This window comes from Coccinella septempunctata, chromosome 6 (assembly GCF_907165205.1).
Source record: "Coccinella septempunctata chromosome 6, icCocSept1.1, whole genome shotgun sequence".
NCBI lineage: Eukaryota > Metazoa > Arthropoda > Insecta > Coleoptera > Coccinellidae > Coccinella > Coccinella septempunctata.
Window position 1 is genome coordinate 14,418,113 of NC_058194.1, and position 17,174 is coordinate 14,435,286.

General features: G+C 37.0%; 1 protein-coding gene across 1 annotated transcript in view; it reads left to right on the top strand.

Moving 5' to 3' along the window:
* Positions 1-17,174, top strand: part of LOC123314905 (lachesin-like) — a 488,081-nt gene that overhangs the window by 429,194 nt on the left and 41,713 nt on the right. The window contains exon 6 of the mRNA XM_044900355.1: positions 7,695-7,833. Coding sequence (XP_044756290.1) covers positions 7,695-7,833 — 139 coding nt within the window. The remainder of the gene's footprint in view (positions 1-7,694; positions 7,834-17,174) is intronic.

A 17,174-nucleotide genomic window follows, 5' to 3' on the forward strand; every position in this document is an offset into this window, starting at 1 on the left:
ACGAATTTCACGAGAAAAACTAAATTTCATAAAATAGCGTTTTTCCGTAGCAACGCAATGAATCTTGAAAATTACGAAAAAATCCCGAGATATTGACCTAACAATCCACCCAACATAAAGAAGAACTTTGTAAGGACCTGACTGAATCCTCAGTCAGAAAAAAATTACAATTTTTCGCTTCTTTATATTCACACCCTATACAAGAAGAAGAGACTGAAGAAAAAATACACTGGGCCGGTTGCGTGAAGACTAAAAATTATGATTTGCATCATTTGCAGAAAATCCAACATCGGCAAAGAAATGTCGAATTTGTAGCTCTAGCTATATTTCAAGCGATTTTATGAAATGCAGCGATATTTCCACAGCAACGCATTGTATGCGGAAAATGGCGAAGATGGTCCGAGGTGTTAAAATAATAAAAACTCTTTAAAGCCCTGTACTATTCCTGAATTCTCCACTAAAAAACGAAAATTTTTACTGCCTTACATTCACACACTGCACAACGAGCAAAGATTGCATAAAATCACCCTGTGCCATGCATATAGGTACAGGATCTTTGCAACTCGGGTTGAAAATCCAAAATCATCAAAGTAATGTCGTAGTTATAACTAGTCAAACTTAGGCAATTTTTCAGCTGCTTTTTCATGGGGTATCTGTTTAGTTTATTTATGTTTGTCAAAGTTCATTTTGTTTGAGTATACAGGGTGTTTCATGAGTCGTTGGCCATAGCCTAATGGTGAATGCAGGTCATCTAGGCCTTTCAGAAAACTTGCTTGTTTTTTATTCTAAGGCTATTAGTTTCGGAGATACGGGGTGATTCATGATCATTGGCCTAAATTTGCGGTAGCAATAACCCAGGAATGGATTAAATTTTATGAGCTTGTTCACTTCAGAAGGCTCCTTCAAACGGCTCATGAAATTTCAATATTTTCAGGCCAGTACTTGGAATATCATGATTTTTCTTTCAAGCTCCAAAATCTATATTTTTCACATCTCTTGCAGAAATTTCGTTATTGCCATGAAAAACTACATAAGGAATTCAATTTTCACTTTGCATGGCACACTTGTCTCTAGAGTATAGGAAACGGACGAATTAATCTATTGTGTAATTTTTTTGAAATATTCCTTTGGTGATATTAGTTATTGTTTTTCGTCTAGATTTGCAATTATTTTAAATTCCGTTCAACTCTTTTTCATTTTAAACCTTCTGCACCCACTGAGTATTCGTAAAAAAGTGATTGCAAAATCGAGCTATGAATTCATTGGAGATCACATATTGAATTTAGATACAAATAATATAAACCCTCTTGGAAACTATAATCCGTAAGTTTATTCGCCTCATAACACACATTAGTATTAAAATTTATTCCTCCGAAAAATCTTCACAATGTTCCCAATGGAGTTGTTCCTACGTCCTTCCCGACACATTTTCTAGCTCTAGAAATCATATTATTTATTTTCCTTATCATATCGGGTTTTTATTCAACTTCTGCGGAGGCTTCTTTTATCCTCTATCACAAATGCCCCCGTGAAGTTATTTCAGTGGCATATACTTCATCTTCCAGATAACCCCACAGAAAATAATCCAGAGGCGTTAGATCAGGGAACCTTGGAGACGTTGCCAAAGACCCCCCAGTTCCTATCCATCTGTTCGGAAAGTTGTTGTTCAGATATTGCATAACTAGTCTAAATCGGCGAGGACCTGTACTATCATGCTGGAAGTGAATTCACCCTGATATTCAATTCGTCAAATTTTTTTGTGTTTCAAAGCGAATTAAGTCACGTATTACATTTTCTAAGCGAGTTTACTTCGCATTTTCCGATGAGTCTATTTGAAAGTCATCAATGTTTATTGAAATAGTATTGTGACGTTGAGATTTACTTCAGATGAGTTGCAATACCTGAGTTTTTTCTTTATTAAGATTGAGTTTTTTCATATGAAACCATCTAGTTGAAAGTTTAAGACTGTCTATCACGTCAGGTAGCAGCAACCCCTTAACCAGAAAATTGGAATCATCCACATACAAAATCGGATTAAAAACTGCTGGATCAATACTTAATACTATATAATTTATGTAAATTATGAACCACAGTGGTCCAGCGACACTTCCTTGAGGTACTCCTGTATTAAAGGTTTGCAATCCAGATAGCCTTAGGGTAAAAAAAAGCAAGTTTTCTGAAAGGCCTGGATGACCCGCATTCACCATTAGGTTATGGCCAACGACTCTGTATAAGCTATAGGGCGTTCTTCACCTAACCAAAAGATTCGTTCAATACAAATCCCTCTATCACGTTTTCTCCTCTCGTACATCCGGCAATCCCACTCACCCCACAAAGGAGATTTATCAAATGGTGAGATGAAATACATATTCAAACGGAATAACTACAGTTCGCGATCATTTCCTCAATAATGCTCAACTCCCATGCCAAGGCCAATGAAGAACAAATGTTGTGCTGCTACCCAATTTGATGGATCGGATGGAATATGCGGTGTGTTGAATCATAAACGAAACACATTTTCCGCTAACGAGTCTCGGCAAATAATAAGCTTTCCCAGTGATAGCTTCCGCCTTTCGAATCGAAACTTGAAAACAAAAGCTCCTGGGAAAATAGCAGGTGCTGCAAATAAATGAAATTCGGAAATAGAGACGAATCTGCAGCAAGCTTGTACATTTCAATGGAAACGTAATGCTACAGCTCATGAAGCCTGAATTATTGGGCGGAGAAGAAATCGGGAATTATTCTACAGTTTCTCTTGCATTGAACTTTGAAACCGTTTCTGGATGACGAGACAAAAAAAATAAATCCATGTAGTTCGAGAATATTTTGTATAGGTACGAATAAGCTCCTTATTCGTGATCTGTGAGCTCTTCATATGATGAAATATTTTTCACGATGAAATCGCTATACCGCTCACGTTGAACAGAAGGATTACAAAAAGAGACGTTTTTCAGGCACGTGTACCTATATTATCGATTTGATTGGGTATAGATACAAGAATTGGAAAAACTTATATTAACAAGTTTCTTAGAGTGTCTCTGAATGTGAGCTTCATCTCCAGAAAAAAGGACTGATAAAATCAATCGTTATGAATTTCTCCTTGAAACTATCTGGGCCTAAAATGTAATACTGTGAGACACTGCTTTCTTAACAAGCAGTAATTTGTTGAAATATATGGTATCGAATGTTTCCTTGTAGTCTATGTACGCAGCGTAAAGATTCCTTCAATCAAGCGTTCTCCAAGCGAAGGATTGCGTACATAGACTACAAGGAAGCATTCGATACCATACCTCATTATTATTATTATTATTCAGCATCACTTTTGACGCGATGCAGAGCAGGATGCGTTGTCCAAACATAGTATTAAATCTACAGTGTGAGGCTGGGCAGGGTCTCTGCTTGAGGCTAGCAGCATCATTGCTTGCCTAGGCCACTCAACCTTTGGGGGCACATGGGGAAGGGGATCCAGCAGGGCGGTGCTATGTAGTATGTAGTAGTCTATGTACGCAGCGTAAAGTTTCCTTCAATCAAGCGTTCTCCAAGCGAAGGAATCTTTACGCTGCGTACATAGACTACAAGAAAGCATTTGATTCCATACCTCACGAATGGGTCTTGACTATCTTATACAGGGTGGATCCTAAAATTGTTAAGTTCCTGAAAAACGCCATATCAACCTGGCGTATTAGTCTACAAATGAAAGCAGCAGATGGCTCCATTACAACAGGACCTATTCCAATACGACGCGGAATTTTCCAAGGAGATTCGCTGAGCCCTCTGTGGTTCTGCATGGCCCTGAATTCCTTGTCTCATAGATTGAATTCTACGGACTACGGATTTGCCATCAAAAGCGGCAGTAGAACTATGATGAAACTGAATCATCTCCTTTACATGGACGATTTGAAACTCTTCGCATCTACCAAGAGGCACATGCAACTGATGCTGAAAATGGTGGAAGGATTCTCGGAAGACATCAAAATGAAGTTTGGACTAGAAAAATGTCGACTGCTGAACATAACGAGAGGGAAAATAGAAGATGGTACGTTCAAACTCAATGAAGGTGCAGAATTGAAGCATTAAAGGAAGGAGACACATACAAGTATCTGGGCATAAAACAGCTAAGAAATATCAATCAGAACTAGATGAAAAAGAACTAACCGAGGTGTTCACCCAAAGATTGAGAAGGATAATGAGTACTGACCTTAACAGCAATAAAAGCTATTAATACCTACGCTTGCTCGGCGCTGAGCTACTCATTCGGTATCATCTCCTGGACCGGCACTGATTTAGCCGCCTTACAGGGAAAAATAAAGACGATGCTGACTAAACACAATAAACATTACCCCAAAAGCTCAATAGAACGGACCGAGCTGCCACGTCATCTTGGGGGTACTGTTGATTTGTCTTGTTGATTTGTCCAACCGTATGTCCCAGGAAATTGAAGGACTTCAAAAATATTTTCTGAGCAAGGCTGCTACATCAGAACTCCATCTAGTAGTTTGTGTTGCTGATAGTTCTACACCGTTAAAGCTAAAACAGGACCTCTTGGAAACCGTCGAACACTCTGCAGAAAGTAAAATGCAGAAACTGATTGGCAAACCTTTGCATGGTTCTGTTAACCATGATTACGTCGACATGTCTGCGTCGAACTACTGGTTGACTTCCGGAAGGCTGTTTCCTGAGACTGAAGGCTTCGTGCTCGCCATCCAGGATCTGGTGATTCCAACAAGGAACTACATGAAATATATAGCAAAGGATGCCTCAGTTGCGGATGAAACTATCCATCACCGGGGGATGTCAGAAGTTCGCGGGCACGGAGTACAAAAATAGACATGATGCCGTTGCCAAGATTCTTCACCAAGAATTGGCACTAAGGCACCAACTTCTAAGTTCGAAAAGGGTTCCTTATTACAATTACCATCCGGATGCTGTATTGGAAAATGAACATTTCAAGCTTTACTGGGATCGCACGGTTCTCACAGACCAGAAAATATCCCACAATAGACCAGACCTCATATTGCTCCAAAAGAGCTTAATCCTTTTGATATCTGAGATATCTGGGATAAGTGAATTTTCCTCTGGAGAGGAGTGTGAAAACCGCAAGGCTAAAGTCATACTTCTTCATTTTAAATCCCATCCATAAAAAACTACAATAAGTTATGCGGAGTCGAAATGAAATAGAGTCAAAACAAAAAATTCATATTTACAATTAATGCAGTTAACCTAGAAATTCTCCCAAACTGTAAGGCTTCAATTCTAAGAGAAATTTATATAATCTTCTTTTGAAAAGTTTTCCATCTTTTATAATTTTAATCGTATTTGGTAGGAAGTTATATAATTCAAGGCATCTATCTAAATTGTGATGCACTACATCCTCAATACAGTTAGCAATCGAGTGAAGAACAGAATCCACCTATTTGCCTAGCTGGTATGCATGCTGGCAGGGATGCAGTGAGCACGCCCCTAAAGCACCATCCCTAACAAAAACCTCTCCAGCATTTTGACTAAGAATGAGGAAATGCTATTTAGACGAAAACCGATCGCTGTTTTATACGATGGTTCACATTCACGTATTTATATGAAAACAACCAGCACCTGTCTCCAGGACAATGCCATATTGCCTACACCTAGACTTGCTTAGAGTAGGTGAAGCGGTCAAGAAGACAACACGTCCAACCCTTTGATAAGGAGTAACAGGAAAATGCCGTCGTTACTCGTCGCCTTGTAGGGCTCGAAGCCGTTGATAGTCCAACGAATTCAAGACAGTGTAAGCACTTGTGAAACCACCTTCCAATCCTACCGTATGGCATGTCGGTAGCACTCACCCTGAAAGCGCAGAAAGTGCGCTTCTAGGAGATATCTCAAGCTTTCTTTCTGTGAACATGTTTTATGCCTTGTTGAATGCTTCAAGTAGTCTATACCATTATGTCTCCGGCAGAGAGTATCTTCCTTAGCCAGTAGGCTAGAAGGATAAATGTGTCACTTCATAAGTGCCTCCAAGATTCTTAGTAGTCCTCTGTATCATTTCAGGGCCGATGTAATGTCGGTAGTCATTGTCAATGCCAGATCGCATTGCATTCTCAAAGAGTGTGTCTGACATCACTCAGTTCGGGTGTCCACTATTTTGTCTGAATCTTCGTTTGACGAAACTGAAACTTAGAACTGCTATGATAGGCTGAGATTATGGACTTCTTTATTCTTTGGTTTTCCAGTCCTAGGTTGACAGATAGGTCAGTCAAGTATTTGGACCAATCGGTGTTTTTCGGATTCCTGAAAATTTGTGGTTGATGCTTTCAAGAAGCATTTTTTTGGCTATCATCAGAAGTGCTCGAAGAGTATTTCAATCGCATGTCTTGAGAACAATAAAAATATGTTTCTTGTGAGATGACTGTGATTCATGATGACCCCTGTTTGTTCAATCCTTTGGACTTATAGATTTATGACACCGAAAATCTTTTTACAAGAGCCCTGAGGATGATTTTATATAAATCGAAACCGTCAGAAAACTGTTGAATTGATTCCTCAACATCTTCCAATCTACACCTATAAAAAAATCTGAATAGAAATATTTTTGATGACATTCAATTCTTCTTTCCTTCTATTCACAATAGATAAATACCAATTCTCGAATCATAAAAACTCTTCACGTGCTTAATTCGTTAAAGTGTGAAAATTATCCAGTCTCCGAAGCGTTGTAGTTTTATTATTCGGTCCAATTCAGTTCTCATTTTTACTATTACAATACCTACTTCGCCATGCAAACCCTCATTTCACTTGAGTATAAAACGTTTGCTGAAACGAGAATTGTAAACGTGTCTACAAAGGGGTTATAACTCTCATTTTATTTGCTCAACAGCACGTATAAAATAGTTGCGCTCAATTCGATGTCGTTTATTCCAGGTCTCCAAGAGTTGTGGAGCCTTCACTATAAACTTGAAGCATTTTATTTCTAGTCATTCAACTTTATTATTGTACGTTATATTCACCGTGCCGGATACTTACCCTTTCCGAATTTTGGAAACGATAATATTGAGAAACACCTTCCCAGAAAATCAACTTGAAATGTTTTCCTCGCCAAATGCACTAGAAATGGTTCAAACTGAAAAGTAAATAGACGATTGCGTTCGCTTGGTCCTGAGGTATAGATTCTCTACTTGACGAACAGGGTGATTATGAATTATTGTGACATCAATTTTTATAGTTTTGGAAACGGAATAAAGATCAGAAAATTTCAATAAAAATTGAAGAGAATGTAATAAATACCACACTCTCAATTCTGAAATTCCACGATTCTTGTTAGTTCAGAGCGCAAAACATAAGCTGAAAGGCCACTAATTTACAGGGGCTAGAATGAGTCTGAAATAAAATTAATATTTCTTCAATATATAGTACCTCAAAATGAAAACGCTAGACTGAAACATGTCAATTGATTTTTAATCACCCTCATTATCTGGAGATGAAATTGAGTGTTTTTCTCCAACCCTTCAGACTCAACCAGCATTTCTTGTGATTTACAATTTTTGTCTTATACATATCAATATGACATATTTATTATGTCCTCATCGTTCAAATTACATTCATTTTCAGCTGAAAATTGATCCAAGAAACTTGTGCAACTGCCACACTTAAAATAATTGTTTTGTATGATGCATGTGCAGTTTTTAAAATACATAAAACTATTATTTTTGTTATTTCAGTTGCGCCCCTCATCAAGGTTCCTAATCAACTTCTTGGTGCTCCTCTCAATACTGATGTCCAACTGGAATGCTATGTGGAAGCATTTCCGAATACTATAAATTACTGGATCAAGAATAGGGCAGAAATGCTTATCAATGGGTAAGTAAAAAAATCTACACTCAATAAATACTTGAATAGATTTTTAAAGAACTGAATTCAAATGTAACGGATCCAGATACGCCTAATTTTAGCTCATTCCTCCAAGTGTAAGATTATTCGTTTTTTTCATCAAGAAAAGTAGATTCCAAGATCACATTCTCAAAGTTATTCCCCATTTTGGAATCAATTTCCGTATACACAATGGTCACAATGATTGATTTGTTTGAAAGTGAAGTTTTATAATTTTCATGTCGAAAGTTCTGTTGCACGAGGGGCATTCAATTTTTGGTAATAGCATTAATGCTATTAATTTATATGAATATTAATATTCATATAAATTCTTTAATACTTTCTATTCTTCGGAGTTAGAAAAAATGTACATTTATATAACAATATAGAATTCAGTTGTATATGTATTTGTTGACTGGCTGATATAATAGTAGCTGTATTGACTTGAAAACTTATAAAATGGTTATTTGACTATTTAATCTCCATTATTCCAAAAAACAATTCGGTAATTCAAAGATGCACTTATGATAATAACAGTAGGAATCGAGTATTTCAAACAATGCAAAAATATCCGATCCAGTATCGTCTAAAGATATGAGATTATTCTTTGTGCTGTGATAGACTTTTCGTACTCTGGCAGCTCCTTACGGTTGCTCGGGCGCCAGTGGGGCAATCAGTCAAACCCCAAGTCTCTCACAGAATCCCCAAAGAATTGGAGAGCCCGGGCAGACTTGAGTATCAGTGGAGAAGGGTATCGATGAAGACTAGGGCGGTAGCGTCTTCCAAGTGTCTGCTTTTCAACGGTCTTTAGGCGTCAGAAAGAGTACTTACCTCTTCTAACTAAACTCTTAGATGAAACTGATTTAATAAATAGACTCTCACTGGCAAAATAGTTGGCAACAAAAATAAATGTTCAACTATTTATTTCTATTAAAATAAACTGTACACAAAAGAGAATATACAGGTAGACTAAATCGTGGACGTCAACGGCTGTGTCTGGTCGGCGCAGTACGGCTGGCAAAATTTCACTTCAGGAAAATGGACGGTTTCGGAAATATCCGGAAGTAAGTCAAGTCTCAACTAAACTAAGTGCAAAGAAACATGCACGGTTTCGGAAAAATATACGGAAGTAAGTCAAGTTTCAATTAAACTAAGTGCAAAGAAACATGCACGGTGTCGGAAAAATATACGGAAGTAAGTCAAGTTTCAATTAAACTAAGTGTAGAGAAACATGCACGGTTTCGGAAAAATATTTCAACTAAGGCAAGACACAACTGAATGAAAAGTACGAACGGTTTTAAAAATAATAAACGGAATTCAGTCAGGTCAAAATTTAAAAACACCAGTTCACCGGGGTACGCCCTCTATCTCTGTCTCGGTGGTTTGTCTATGATCCGGTGTCCTTCGGTCTCTCTCTCTCTCGGTGACCTCAAGCTGGCTGACTGTCAAACAGCGGCCACAGAGTCCGGCGGTGAGGGTATTTGACGGTTATGGAATCCCAACTCTATGCTCGGCGAATCTAACCTATAACTATAATTCAAACGGTTGGAAATCGGAATGAAACGGTCAAATATTCAGGAATCGGAAAAATCAGGGGGGCCCAACGTCCTCCTGGGACCCAAATGCTACCCTACGGTAACGGAAAGCTATATACAGCAGGAAATGGTTAGCTCCCGGTTTTCAGCCAAGCACAAGTCTAGAGAGAATATTATTCCATAAAGGTGCAATGAAGCGGTAATAATTTCAAATATCACTTGCCTTAGAAATTCCTTTGTGTCTCGTAAGTACGGTTTTCACTTGACAATCACCTCACTCGTTCAACTCTCAACAACGATTCATACTCATCTTGACCTTCAGCGACGGAACTCGAAGAAGTAGGTACCCCGGAAAATTGTCCCCACCATGGGTAACTCAGTCCCCCATTGGATAAACTCAAATTGTTCGGTAAATCAACGGGCTCGGAAAGAGACAGAAACAATTGAAGAGAAGGAAAAACGGAACAAATTGAAAGACCTTTTTCGAGTCAGAAAAAGTACGGTTCAACGAAAAGAATTCTAAAATATATGAATTCTGAAAACAAGATATATTCGGTCTCCGCTACAAATATGGGACTGGTCGGTAGAAAACAATGACATGAACTCAATCGGTAAATCCCCCCTATGATAATTTAACGGTTTTCTTCCGAAATACTTCGATTGTCAGGTCCTATTAAGAAAGTATCGGTAGAGAAATTTCCTTTTCGTGGCGGGGTAAAATCTGCCTCATCACAGTGCCTTTGGGGAAATGTAAATTTCCAGGTTTAGATTGGTAGATGAGTCACGTTATGAAAATTCAACTCTCGGTCTCTACTAAGAGGAAATAGCAAATCAGGTGCCTGCGTCGGTTCCGCCACTGGCCACTTCACACTACGAACTTGCATGTGGTCGACCATCATTGGCCTCATAAGTAAAATCTGAGTATTGGGATAAATATGTATATCATCGAATGAAGGGGACGTCACTTCGTTCCATTTTCATCGGGTTCTGAGTTTTGTTGTTCTGACGAGGTCAAATGAGACCGAAAACATAGTCAGCATCTACAATTTCTTGACGAAATGGTGTTTCTGGTGATACTTTGAGTTAGGATAGTTTGTTCAATTACTAATTATCACTTTTTTATAATAAAAGTTTACTTCAAGAGTGTGACTCTCTCGACATGCGTTTCCACTTCAACCCTTTGAATTACTTTTTGTATGAATGTGATTTTCTTGATGTATCGGCCACATCCATTCAATAAAGGGTGATACTGATACATTGGGACTTACTTACAGTAAAGGTATATGAAAGACACCAAGGTGCTCCTAAAAAAACTCAAATTATACAGGGTATTTAAAAAAAAGGTGACCCCTTTTCTAGGATAGGTAGAAAACTGAAATATAATTGGGGTTTACTCAGTAAAAAATTTTCGTAACGCCATCCGCATAATTGTCAAATTTTATTATTTTGGTGTTGAAGCAAAAAATTATACACATTTTTAACGATTTCGCAGAAACTAGGTACTGGTAACGTTTTTATATCTGGCTCCCTTAGAGAGGACGCTAATTACACGGTTCGTACCAAGTAGTATTGAACATAACTTTTTCAAGGTCAAATTTATTAATCAAAATTTCAAAAAAGCCCTGACGCAAGTTCAGGAGTTTTTTCTAATTCATAATGACAGCTCACCCATCCACATATTGAATTGGCCCGACGCTGATTGGCTCCATGAACAATGAATTCAATCTTCAGTATTTTCAAATACACAAATGCGCTCAAAAACAATCGCTTAAAATTTTAACCGATGTTCACTATTTTCATACGTAAGAGACATGAATCTTGAACGGATTGTGGTATTATGTTTTTTTTTTTGTAAAAAGGTTATACCTATTTCAGTTATATGAATAAAGCACAGTAAAAACCTCAATATGTTTATTAATTCTCTATAAATATTGAATTGATTTGGTTGTACCTGAAAATCCATGACCAAACTAAAGAATTGAATTCTATGAAAATAAATATTGGACAATTCATCAAAATTGAATTTAGCTATAATAAAAATGCATGATGCTTTCTCCTTATTCATAACGTTCTACTCTTCTACTGTTAAAGTTCCATAAAAGAAAATAGGTCCCACATTTTGCCATTGACTGATGAATACCGAACTCCAATTTTTGTGGATGCTATGCAAGGATATGATCAAATATCCTTGTGTGAAATGTATTCAATTTTCTGATTCTGACATTCGAATCTTTATGAAAACAAACTGATGTCTTTCATTCAAAATCGTGCATGTGACATAAAATATGGCAACAGATACTCCAACCACTTGAGATAAAACCCGTGGAGCTTCTGCCTTCTGACATCATATTTTCATTATTGGTGAATAACTCTGATGCCTTCTTCTTTGGTCGACCACCACTTTTTTTTGTTTGAACATACCTGTTCCGTCAACGCATCTCAAAACAGTACTTTCGAAAGATTGATTCTTTCAGCAACATTGGAATTGTCGCTGGAACATTAAAGAAAATTTCCACTCTCCTTCTATTTTCTCCCCAATTTTGATGTAGGATTCAATAATAAATGCTTTTTTCCGCCGACCTTTTAATAATAGCACTGTTAAACGTACACGAAATTAGCTGTTAACGAACCCTTTTATTGGTTAATTTCCTATTAATGCATTATTGTCATGGGTAATCGAACATAGAAGTATTCAGCAGGTTCCCAAATAATTATTTTATTTGTATGTCGCATTGATTTTCGTAGTACCTTGCAGGTGAATTGAGAAGAGATGAATTCTGGAGTTTGCAGAAAAATGTTGATGGTTAGATAGTAACCAATATATCTACAACTGCAGCTCCTACCAGCTCCAAACATTGGTCGCATTCAGCGGACGAAACAGTTGTGCAACTGTTACCAAACGCTAGCGTAAACGTTCGGTGACATATGCGCTACATTCTCAACACGTTCTGGAGCGGACGCCACTTTTGGGAGCGGATTTGATTTGTGCTAGGTAGCGGTAGCGGAAAGGAGCGAAAGTTGGACTTGAACTGAGTAGGTAGTTGTTATTTAGTGTGGAAGATGCACGAGCTTGAGTTTGTTGAGGAAAATGAAATGAAAATTGATGGAAGGTAATAAAGAAGGATGTTAAATAAGTTATAGGAAATATACTAGAGCAACAAAGTAATTCGTCAGAATTCTAGGTTATGTTTTTCACAAAAAAAAACTGATTTAACCAGCACAAGGTTAACGAAACTTAAAAAATCCGTTTGTTTACGTCTTTCCTACAGACTTCTCAACTAATCAGCTGATAGTGACAGCTCGTTGGACTGCCTTATCCTATCTCGGCTTGCCAGCGAACGTTCAACATGTTCCCGACCGCTACCGCTACCGATGGGTAGCAGAAGCGTTTTGCGCTCCGTCCGCTGAATGCGACCATTCTTTAACAGATATTATAGGGAACGATATCAATTTGATTTACTCAAAATGTCACAACTCGAATATGCCCTCTATGGATTTGTCGAATTGTTCGATCGGCCGCATAAATATCAACATTCTGATATGAACATAGAAAATTATAAGGTGTCAAATTTGACTAGGTATCGATAGAAAATTTTTGCAATCAAGAATTCACATTCAATTCAAAATGTGGTCGACGGAAAAATCTTGTAATCAACTCGTTTATTAATTGAGCGATTAATGATCTCGAACATTAACGTGCGAGCGGAGCGAGCACGTTTAAATATCTCAATCATTAATCGCTTTCATTAATAACCTACTTGATTAAATAACTTTTACACGTCCGTAAAACCCATCTTTATAATTTCCTGATAATTTTAATTCAACAACAATCCAAGATGCTAACTTCTTCCTGGAAAATAGTACAGTCAAAGCTACGAAATGCGTTAAGACACCAAATAGCGGCGTTCAAAATTCCATAGCCTACTTGACGACGAATTTGTTTGAACGCACGTTATTGCACTAAATGATAACGAATTAGATCCTTGGAACAATCACTAATGGAAAGCTGATGACCCCAGCAGTCGGAACAAAACGAAAAAAAAAATAGAAAACAAAAATTGTCAAAATGTTATTGTTTGGTTCTTATATTCTGAATTCGGATTAAAATCAATATTCGAAAATTCTCCTCTTAACATGAAACCGATGCATGCGCCATTTTGTTGCAAAGATACATAGATTTCATCAAACGTATACATTACCTAAACAAAAATCTTACAGTTTGCAAGATAATGGCCATATTTAAAATTACTGAAGAATGGCTACTTCACCATCCTAGTGGCATGTCTACGAATCAAAACTGATCCAAATATCTTTAGGGCTGAAGATTACTGATGAGAGATACCTTCAGACAGACACGAGTATTTTTTGAAATCGATACAATATTTAGTAAAAAGCCAGAATTCAGTTCTACAGATTTTCAGTTGAAACATTGACATTATTGTATGAAGAACGTGGGGATGGCAATTTATCGCAACAAAATAAATATTTTGATTAGATTCTTGAATGGTTTAAAATAAATAGGTTGGATGGAAATATGTCATTTCATCTCTATTTCTTAAAAAATCAATTTTAATCTTCAGCAACGAAGATTTGTCGAATTTGTCGAAATAGTACTCAAGAATTCGAGGTGGGGTAGCGATTTTCTAGATTTGCAAAAAATTCCCATTATCTCGTAAAAGGTGAGATCTCTATTTAGGCGGAATTGTGATTTTCTGGACTGTCATGAGCTTGTCAGTAATATTGTCCAATGTTTACCAGACCTGTTCCTGTATAAACAAGTTTTCCATTTTACACTGGCAATATTGTTGCAAGAATCATGTAAATCGATCTGCTAATTTTAGGCGACAGAATTCTCGTCAGTAACAGAAAATCTTATGCCTTTTTGAGTATAATTATTATAGGACCAATATTTATGATTAGTTTATAAACTACTTGAGCCTTTTCATTTCTTTCGTTTACTCACTCCAAATTTCTCCACTGTACTCCTTCAAAATATCATGATATGAGGTGGATTATATTTTTCTTCCCCAATTCCGAAACAAAAGGTAAAAAAGCTTCCTCACAATTCAGAAAATTTCGATAAATAAAATGTTCCAATCTTGTATGAACTATATTTTTTAAATCATCACAACTCTAATAGCTAAAGATAGTTTTTATTCGTTAAGGCAAAATGAAGTTCCTTGAAATAAAATGCCTCATATCTGTGATAAATTTATGGATATATGTTTTAGTTTTCGAATGAAGATAAATTCAGTAAAATTTCAGGAAGGTATTTGGAGCAGTTTTACTGATGTGATTATTCATTTTTTAAACGATTGAAGAGAATCGAAAGCATGAGTTTTAGTATTCGATATTTTCCGCAACATTTATTTTTCAGATATTTCCCTTATTCCACATCATCATACATCACTTCTGGACGATTTGCATCACATATCTAGATTTTGCGACGCATTCAGTGCTTCGAATTTACATCATTCATTATAAATTGATTTATACTCGTCACTTTTATTGACAACGCTCATTATATAACTAGATATCAAAATATTAACTTAGAGTTATCACAGACTATAATTTCTGAATATACATATAAAATTTCATCATTTCACCAATTTCTGTAAATTAATGGTGAAGATATATAGCAACCAACTTGCCAATTTGTCGAGCCTGAATAAATCAGTTACCAAAACAACTGATTTTAGTCTCATTTTTAAAATCAAGCGATTTCGGGAATCCAGATCTTTCAGACTTCCGATATAACCAAGATTCAAACCAGGATTAATATTACAGGATCAAACTAATCGGACTATTCTCGAATAGCAAACGCAATATGGTCTGAATTCGAATGCCATTTTGATGAAGTCATGTCATTATTGAATGGTATTTGTGAAGCAGAACACTAATTACTGAGCATTAATTATTGAATACTATTTCAAAGTGGAGCATCCAAGTAATCGTCATAGGCAGAATATCATGATCCGAATTGCATTCATTTATGTAAACGTTCGATAAAATAATGTTTCACTTCAAGCACGATAGGGATTTTCGTCAATGAAAAAAATTTGTTGAAATTTATCCGCTTTCGTTTCTGCAGTCTCCACTTTTGTCCTTCAGCAATAAGTTTGTCCTGAAATTATTTTATTCTCGAAACTTAAAACAGATTATAAACGACTTTCACAAAATGAGTTTTAAACCACGACACTTGTTTCGCTATCACAATAATAGCAACTTTAGGTGGGTGGTGGTAAACTGTAGTTTACCTTCACCCACCTGAAGATGCTATAAAAAATTTCGGTGGGATTCGAAAGGACGAGAAAATATTTGAGCTTTCAGACAATTATTCTTCTAGCGCGCTCGCGTAATACTTCGTAAAGAAACAACTAGAATATTTCGAGAAAGATAATGACTACAAAAAATTTAGTAGTAGTAATAGTTAATAATAAGCAACAGTAATAACCATAAACAAATCAATAAGTATGTTTTAACGGCTTCTCCTCGGAGTTCTCAAAGGCCGTCTATTCTTTATACAGGAAATGGCAAACCTAGCCTTGTGGCTTCTAGTCGAAGACAAGGTTCTCTGCTAACTAGGGTGTTAGCGATAACTATTGAACTTATTGGAGCTCAATATCCGAATTCACAAATTTATTCAGTATCCCTATATATCCCTATATTGTGTTCCCACACTACAATCAATAACGCACAATCATTAAATCCACCAATTGAAAGGAAAGAAAATTGGCATCAGACAAATAAAAGTACATAACACAATACTAAATAAAACTACAGTTCAATGGAAGGAAATAGAGAAACAGTATCTTACATATTCCCGACTCGTTATCCAGCCAGAACCAAGACTTACTTTCACTTATCGGAAAATGAGGACATAATTCGGCACCAAAAATTACAGGTTTTTCAGGTCGGAAGACAGCACAACGGCACGATTCGGTTCTCCGTACCTTACCACTTTCCCAGGGGCTTTCCCACCGCCATTCAGGTTCTTCTTATTCTACATGAGCTGCCCCACCAGGCTGATCTGAGGTCTGGTTACCCATTATTCATCCGCTTGTAGTTGGAGAGACTCAACCCCTGAAACTAGCTGACAAAAATGCCACAAGTCGATAGAGAGGAGTCCCTCTCACCATAGGAATCGTCGGTATTGTGTTTTCCAGATATGTCATCCTTAACTCTTCAAGGTTGATGAAGATGGACAGAATATGTTCAACACTTTCATCAGTGCTTCTGCAGCAGCGGTATATGTTCAGTCCCCTTCTATTCAATTGTTTATTGAACAGATGGCCAGTCATTGTTCATTTTGCCTATTAACCAGTAGTCTCTTATGGTTTCTGGACTCTCACACGATCATAGTCGTGTTGATAGTTGTATGCTGCCCCTATCTTTTATAGGTTAAGCAGGTTAAGCTCTTCTTTGGTTAATATTTAAATCCTTAACTGATCTCTCGGTCTTCGGTGGCAGGTTCTTGACCTTCTAGCTTATCCTGTTGGATCGTAGTCGACTAATCTTCGTAGTCCTTCATTTGGATGTTGTTTGGCTTTGTCGAATATCCTTTCCGCCTTTCTCTTCATAAATTTTGTAACTGGTTCCCATTCCAAGTCCTTGTAGATTTTTTTGTTCCTAACAAACCAGGGTAGATTAGGCCTTCATGCTATACTCTATCAAAAGCTCTCTCGAGATCCGTCAGAACTAATCCTGTAGCCTGTTTGGTCTGCATTCCTTCGGTGACGTATTCTTTGAGCTGTAGCAATTGGAGTTCAGTCGAATGTTCTCGTCGAAATCCAAATT